The 8,060-nt window shown below is 42.4% G+C and overlaps 1 protein-coding gene across 1 annotated transcript; it reads right to left on the bottom strand.

The window, feature by feature from the left end:
• Positions 1–947: 947 nt before the first annotated feature.
• On the bottom strand, positions 948–3,034 carry LOC135712625 (nucleoporin Ndc1-like). The gene is made up of 3 exons (XM_065235578.1): positions 2,902–3,034; positions 2,518–2,838; positions 948–2,447 (listed from the first exon to the last, which is right to left on the bottom strand). The coding sequence occupies exons 2-3, from the start codon at positions 2,832–2,834 to the stop codon at positions 1,037–1,039; spliced, it is 1,728 nt and encodes a 575-aa protein (XP_065091650.1). The 5' UTR covers positions 2,835–2,838; positions 2,902–3,034; the 3' UTR covers positions 948–1,036.
• Between the last annotated feature and the right edge of the window lie 5,026 nt (positions 3,035–8,060).

Here is an 8,060-nt window from a genome sequence, read left to right as displayed (position 1 = left end):
AAACAAACATAGTGTAGTACTAGAATGGGGTATGTTAATAGATTTGCTTGGAACCAATAGCCCTAATAAACGGGTACCATACTCTAACGATATCATAGATGGTACGACTATCCCACATAAAGTTGGGATGATATCCCGAATTGGTGGTTAGGCGCTTCTTATGGTTATTGTTTATGCGGGAGGGCTTTAAGTTTACCCATTGGAAGCATTTTCCCACTCATTTGGAAGCATTTCTTCACTCTAGGTACACTGATAAAAGTTTTCACTTAGTTTCTATTAGGAAAGCATATAATATTTTTCCAAAAACTATTTTTATCTGAATATCACATAACATCAGAAATTCTATGTAAGTAATCATATAGATTTCATTGGACACATAACGTTCATGTGGTTTAGTGGTGCAATTTCCAATTATTTGTATTTAAAATAATTCATCTGACAATTTAGTCTTAATGAATACATTAGAGCTAATTTAACACAGACCTAATCCGATTTGCAAAACGTTCGGTTGGTTCATTGAACTCGAAAAACTCTTCGACAGCCGTAAACGCACGAATACACGCTGAGATTGGTTCGTTGTTCCCAAACATGGTTCGGTGAAAATTTGGTTGCAGTAGCGTTGTATTCCGAAGAGATCTGCTCATGTTATCACATGAAAGTTATGTGAAATTCACATGGATATTTTCCACTGGTTATGTGATTTATTTTATGAGTGTACCCTAATAAAAAATACCACAAACGAACTGTATCCCGGATGGGTAAACTATCCCACAACTGACCTGAGACCTTCTGGTCTTAGAGTTACCTCTTTGGTAATACATATATGGCTGTAAGGACGAAAGTCTCTTTCTCGCCAATGCAAAACCCAATAATTGAGCAGGATTTTTCGGATAAACCACACACGTATCCAACATTTTCGTACTAAATTATAATTGCTTACAATTACTTCATGAGTCCACGTGGCAGTTAACCTGGATGACTTATTTACTAACAGAAAAAGAAGTTCCAAAACGCACAAAAATGCCCGGCCATTCGCCTAGGCTTCCCGATAGTTCACGAACCCCAGCAGGGCCTTCACGTCGCTCGGCTCCAGAACGATATCGTTCAGATAGTCGGCAAAAGCGGCGGAAATTCGATACAAGCTCCTCTTGGTGGCCGCCTTCAGGGCCACGTAGTTCCGATCGATCTTCTTCACGTCCAGCTGGATCGATCCGACCTTATCGAGCACCTGTTTCAGCTGCAGCAACGTCCGTATGACCAGTGGCAGATCGTTCTGAACGACACCGAACTGATCCTCCCGAATTGAGTGCGCCGCCAGCGATGCCAGCGCTTGGCTGATCCAAACAATCTGCTGTGATTGCGTCGCCAGAAGGTGGCAGGTTTTGGCAGTTTTCGGTTCCCCAAAGAGGTAGTAAATTCCCGGAATGGAGCGAAGTGATTCGCGTAACGAGTCTAGCCGGTGGTCGACCACTTTGCAGATGACATCCGGCTGGGGAGCTTCCGTTGGCAGGGCCGACGTAGACAGGCTGCGAATTCCAAAGCTTTCATTGTACTGCTTCATCAGTAGCTTTTCTGCATCCATGGAAGCCGTGGGACGTAGTTTGGCAATATCCGGACGGGGTTTCAGGGTTGCTCCTTCGATTGATTTCGACAGCTGAGTGGTGTAGTCTTTGATGAGACGAATGCATTCGCCGGAAACCAGACGCCAATTGTATGGATGGCCTCCCGGAATGGACAGAGCATACAGACGGGCCCGTCGTCTCGGATCGCAGCTTTCCGCGATTGTGAAAAGATCCAGTGCGGCCAGTTGTTGGATGATAGGAATCTGTTCGCAAGCAAGCGCTTCTACTAGAGTGACTTGCGAGTCATTGGCCAGCGAAGTCCGTTCGACCAGGAACTCCCGGTGCTCCGTGAGGAAAATGTGAAACAATACCTGCATCAGGTTCATGTTGGTCAGGATTTGCGAGGATAGAATCCAACAGTACAACACCAGTCGGATGTCGGTCAACACGGAATACAGCGCACCCAGCGAAGATTCCTCGGCGAGCGATACACCGTGGAAGACGTTGGCCAACTTGTAGCGGAAGTAGAAACAGTTGAAGGTGTAGTAGAAGCTCACGTAGGTCAGCGTTGGGAAAAACGATTTGAACAGAGACCGATACACCATACTGTAGAGTTGAGCTCGAATCTGCTGGTATCGAGACTGCTGAATGACCGGAAAGTTGAGACAAGGCTTTTCCAATTTGTTCTTGATGAAATAGTACACTCCGGCGAACGTGCCTCCCAGCTGCAGGAATAGATACTTCTCGTTCAGTACGGAATTTTCGTTATCCTTCGGTAGGAACAAAATGCGATAATCGTCCCGCAGGAAGCGTGTGTACAACCAAGCCGTCAGGAATCCAATCACGCAATTGACCAGCAGCAGGATGGACTTGGTGATGATCGATCTGAAACGACACCAACCATAACCATAACTCTCAAGTTCAATTTGAAAATAACCAAAACAGTAAAACTCACTGATAGATCTGCTGAAACCGCGTCGGACAGTACTTGACCCCGGAGAGGTGCGATTTGGCCAGGTATATTCCGTGAACGATGACCGCACTGACGAGCGGCATAATCCACAGCCAGGTGGAAAGGGAAACGAGCAATCGAAACGAGTCCACCAACCAAGCTAAGGGGTGGAGCAGGCTAAAATTGACCAACAGCAGGAAGCTCGCAAGCAGAACAAACTGCGCCCCGACGCTGTACAGGATTGCGTAGATGAAGCGCTCGACGCAAATTTTACGACCTTCTAAATCGCGAGACGGGACCGGTTCCATTGCTGTTGCCATCTTCCTGTACGTTGAATCAAACACCTCTATTCAAATACGAAATTGCACCAGGATATCGCGTACTTACCTCTTTCCTCAGTGAGCTGATTCGTTAGTTTATCATTCAAACTTGAATTAACGATAAAATTGTAAACTAAACGCTTAAATATCCTGCAAAATATTCGAGAAAAACTGGCTTGGGAAATGTGTGTACCGGCATCTGATGCAGCGCGCAAGCGAGTGTTGAGTTTTGACAGTTTGCAGTTTTGTTTTCTTTTTGATTTTCGTGCGATCAACGGCTGATTTTGTGACAGCAGCTTTTAGCTGCCCAGTGGGGAGGAGCTCGAGCGTTTAAAGCGCGGATGTTCAACTTGCGCGCAACAATTCTAGATAGAGCTGAAATATGGGCCAATGTCGCAATGGACTTGAACTGAGAAAAATAAATCTGAAGTTTTGAACAAGAATAATTAAATGTAAAATAAACTATAACCGCATTTCTAAAACTGGGCTATTTCCAGGTGGAAACATATTTTGTAAGCAATACATACCTTAAATGGTAGTTCGCTAAAAAAGGCTGCAACAATCGTCAAACTAGCGGTAATGTCACCAAGTGCCTCGTCACCCACGAATTGGCGCCTGTGTCAGTGGTCTAATAACTCTTAGCGCACTAATGACATAGTGATGCGCTATACAGCGCATTATGTCCGACGTTATGTTTAACGTACAGAACGAGAGGAAAATCGAATGTCGCGTGTGGGGTTTTCTGGTATCCGACTTGACCAACAATATAATTGAATGCATTTTTAAAGTTAGATTCTAATGTTTTGTATACCTTAAAACATTAGAAATCATCTACATTTAGAAACATCCGAATAACGTTTACTTTAAACGTTTTGTACATCTAAAAACATCAGAGAACAACAAACACGAGGTACAATTGAAAACATCTGAACAATGTTTAGATCTGACGTTTTTTCATCCGAAAACACCCCTGAAACGGTTGGTTCTAATGTCAAAAGATTGAAATACTTGACGTCAGAGTGACATTAGAATATCATAATTTTGTTCCAAAATGTCTGATGTATACACCATGTTGCCTTGCATAAATACAACTAAATCATAATGTTTTCCCATGTTTGAGATCAAGAATACATTTGATTTCGATGCTTATGTAGACATCAAAATCAAACGTTGGGCTAATGTCAATTTTTATTCGATAACATATTGAACTCGCTATTTTGATTTTTTTTTTTCGGGAATCAAAATGACCGAATTGTAGTTCAAATGTGAAGTGACCATTTGGCGTGGCACTGCTCATCTTCCAGTGCTGCTGTGTTTCAACTAGTGATGGACCAAGCCCTGGAAGGGCTAATGAATGTTTGTTGTTCCAACAAGCTCCAGCTTAGAGTCGTGTTTGTTCATTTGTTTATGTGTTTATTTGGTTCTACATCAACAGACTGGGTTAGTCCTAATGATTGATTAAGCAATACTAGGAAATACAATACACGCAAAAGAAACCGTTCCGGTATTCGTGAACAACAAATCACGAAAGCATGAACTGCAGGGGGTAAGTCACTCTGCCACCATGTGTTTGTGCTTATTGTGTTTCCAGGGTGTTTTTGGGTGTCGGAAGGTGTTTCATCATGTTGACCGAGCTGTCAAAACTTCAACCGAAAAAATATATTTACTGGCAACCATATCCTCAATCATAACAACATAACGCTATTAATGGCAGATTCTCCTGCGACTCCTTTGCTGTTGTTTGTGTGCAGATTAATCCATGAAACGAGCATTGGCCCTCTCACTTGAGGAGGAAGACGAAATGGGCGCCTAACCTGGCGCCTGATGATTTGCTCACTCTCAAGGGGGCCTTCAGCAGGCTGAAATGCACAACTGGCTTATGAACAGTATCCCGGAAATACCGAAAAATATTTATGGAAACGAAAGGAATAGGCTCTTTTCCGTCACGTCTTCATTGTCTTCTAATTTGTGAATACGGCAAGGCGGAAGCGAATTTCAGAAGCGACAACATTTTTACCATTTAGATTCTCAAGGACTTTATTACGAAGGAAGTCACCAAGAAACGGATCAAGCTGCAGCTTTCAACAAATTCGATTTGATTGATAACAGCGTAGCACCCATTTTCAGATATCAACGAGCAAACCTTCCCCGGATTAATCAAGTTGATCGAGCCGAAGATCGTTCACTACAAGAAGCTGACGAAGGACCACCAGATACTGCAGACAATGATCGATTTGGACATTCGAAACGATGAACCGCATCTACGAGATTCTGACCGATCTGTACATCGATAAGTTCAAGTTCAAAGGGGTCAATGTGAAGACGAAACTGCCGCAGTTGACTGACCTGCTGGAGAATTATAAATATGACGAGTTGGTCAATTTCTACAGTGTCGGGAAAGCGGTTGATGATGAGTAAATGAACTGGTATTTTAAATAAATCTATATTTCGGGGACACATTCCGGTTGAAGTCAAGTCGATCGATCACCTTAATTTTGTCTGTGCCTTAATAGGCTAAATATTCATTCTTTTCTAAAAATAATACACCAAGTCCCCTGGTCATAGTAACTATCTTCCACGCTGATCCTGCCCACCGCCAAACACAATTCGGACATCTCCTTCTTCTCGAACCACATGGTAATACCTGAGAAAAGTTACCTTCGCTTCCTGCTGCTGCCGTTCTACGTCACGCAACTTCCAAGGAAGCAACAAATCCTTATGCTGAAACTGCGTCCTGTTGGTGGGAATTGGCAGCACCGATTCCCCGTCGCCATGTTCAATCGGAACCACCTTCTCCGGCTCTCCATCCCACGGTGATTTATTGTTGTGCTTATGCTGCCGTATATAGCTTGATTGTCTTTCTTAAATCAGTGCCCGTCCTCCTGGGCGAAGTACTCGACACATTTCCCCAATCGCTTGCCTACGAAGCCTGAGGATTCAACCCCAGGTATTTACCATTACCGCATCCAATGTTCAGCAGGATAGACCCCGGACTAAGCGATTCCAAGAACCCTGCAATTCGTGGCCACGGCGACTGCCTCCAGTTCTAATTGGGCAGCGTTCTCTTTGATACGATCAGCTCTGTCATTCACTTCTTGTTGATACGTATCACACAGAGAACTAAACTGGGAACGTCAAGGGGCGTCATTCAACTTTCTGAACGTAAACGATACTCTTTATTCACGTTTCCTAATTGTTAGGCTGCCATTCAACCTTACCGTATCGATCTTTCTCGGCGTTATTCCATGAGTCCATCCGTATCGACTTTCGCCGGACATTGCGAGCAGAGACCTTCGGGGCAAATCCACATTCAAGTGTTGTCCCGTGGTGTCCCGAAAATCCATTACTATATCACTTCCGAGGGTATCGAGATTTGCCGATAATATTCGTACTCAGTCGTACCAATCTGGGATCGTATCGTTGTAACTGTAAACAACAACAACAATAACAAAACAACAAAATAACAATCGAATGTAAACATTATTTGCAGTGGTGCCAGAATTGATTAAAAAATTGCTTATCATACGTCGTGAGGGTGTTTGTGGGTGTTTGAAGTGTGTCGAAGTGTGTTTCTGTGGGTGTTAGCACAATGTGGCAGAGTGACTTACCCCCTGATGAACTGCTAGTTCGTTTGAATTCAAGACTTAGTTCCCATAAACGTGATCGAGTAAATAACATTTTCATGAAATAAATCCCAAATTCATGAACTTAAGACACGCCTGTTCAGCGCGACCATCGATTTCATAACGCTACAGAACGTCGAGAATAGTGTCTCGATTATTAGTGAGTGAGCTGAGCCGTATCATTAGAATGGTGGTCCGGCACAATGACAGTGGCTGGTACATGTCATCATACTGGCCGTTAGAGTGATGCAAAATTTGAAATTTTCACTCCACAATACTTAAACGATTCCAAATCGGATCCTGACTAACCTCTCAAAATTTGAACCCATTTGGTGAGAAACTGAGATGGCACAAACCATTTGAAATTTGTATGGGAATTACTATGGTGAAACCAAGATTTTTGTTCATGTCTATCTAATAATTTACCATATCGGTCTGCTTCAAAAACTTTTAATTGTGCTTGTAGGAAATTTTCCCAGCTACAACTTTGTTGAAGAGCACTTTTTGATTAAATGCAAGGATCGAAAGTTATCAATGGTTCAATGCGCTGATGTCTTATGATCATGCTCAATCAACTGCTCAGCAGGCAACATTGGTGTTTCTGGGGCGTTGAATAGAACACAAAAATCATGGCTACTATGTCACACTGCAAAATACAGTGTTGCCTACATAGCAGCTGCTTGATCATGTCATAAGTTTTCCAATCTCTTAAATAATTAATAACTTTTTCCTGTCTCGTTTTACATAGAAACGATCTTCTGCAAAATTTTAGCTGAGAAAATTTTGTATAAGAATGGCTATCGAACTGTTTCGCAGCTTAATATGGAAAAAGACTAGAAGGCAATGAACAAAAAGTTGAAATTTCTCATAGTAATTTACATGTAAACTTCAAATGGTTTGTGCGAAGTCTGTTTCTAACCAAATGAGTTGTAACTTTGGGAGGCTAATCAGGACCCGATTTGAAACCATTTCAAGTCAAAATTTGCATCAGTCTACTGGCCGTACTCGAAGAAAAAGAATCCTCGAACGCATCCGGTGTTCTTGCTCCTGCCGCTCCGATGGAAGTCGAAGGTAGTGTTGATTTGTTGAGCTGAAAACTCGGCTGAAAGTGTGTTCATTCCATCTGCTGGACAGATACCTGCTGCCAGTTTGGGATGCGGGTAAAACCTGCATCAAGGCTTCCGTTCTTTTCATTCCTCTTCCTCACTTCATTTAAAATATTGGTAATTATAGTGAAGTTGACATTTTACAGTCCATGAACCATGTTTCCGTTTTCGAGAACAAGGTTCACGATATCAATCACAACGCATTAACATAAATCACGTTTACCAGAACTAGATCATGATTTTCCGAACAGAGTTCAAGATTCTATGACTTTTGTTGCCTTTGCACGAGTTATGCTTATTTTTGTGGAACAATGTTCACGATTTCATGATTTTTATTCATGGTGTACTTTCGTAAACGAAAAGTTTACTTGTTCCGAAAATCGTGACTGGAGGTTGACGAATTTCGGAACGGATTTTTTCCCGTGTATAGTCAAGAAGTAACAAGCTGCAAAGGTCGTGGAGTTCAACTTAATTTTTAATTCTTAAAAATGTATCAC

Source organism: Ochlerotatus camptorhynchus, unplaced genomic scaffold, assembly GCF_037179485.1.
Source record: "Ochlerotatus camptorhynchus isolate MF236.1 unplaced genomic scaffold, CSIRO-AGI_Acam_v1.1 ptg000498l, whole genome shotgun sequence".
In the NCBI taxonomy this organism is placed as follows: Eukaryota; Metazoa; Arthropoda; class Insecta; order Diptera; family Culicidae; genus Ochlerotatus; species Ochlerotatus camptorhynchus.
This window is presented reverse-complemented; position numbering and strand designations above follow the sequence as displayed.

Coding starts and splice junctions, on each gene's coding strand:
- LOC135712625 (XM_065235578.1), bottom strand. CDS start 2,834: ATGGCAACAGCAATGGAACCGGTCCCGTCTCGCGATTTAGAAGGTCGT. Junction 2,448..2,517: donor CGGTTTCAGCAGATCTATCA/GTGAGTTTTACT, acceptor GTGTCGTTTCAG/ATCGATCATCACCAAGTCCA.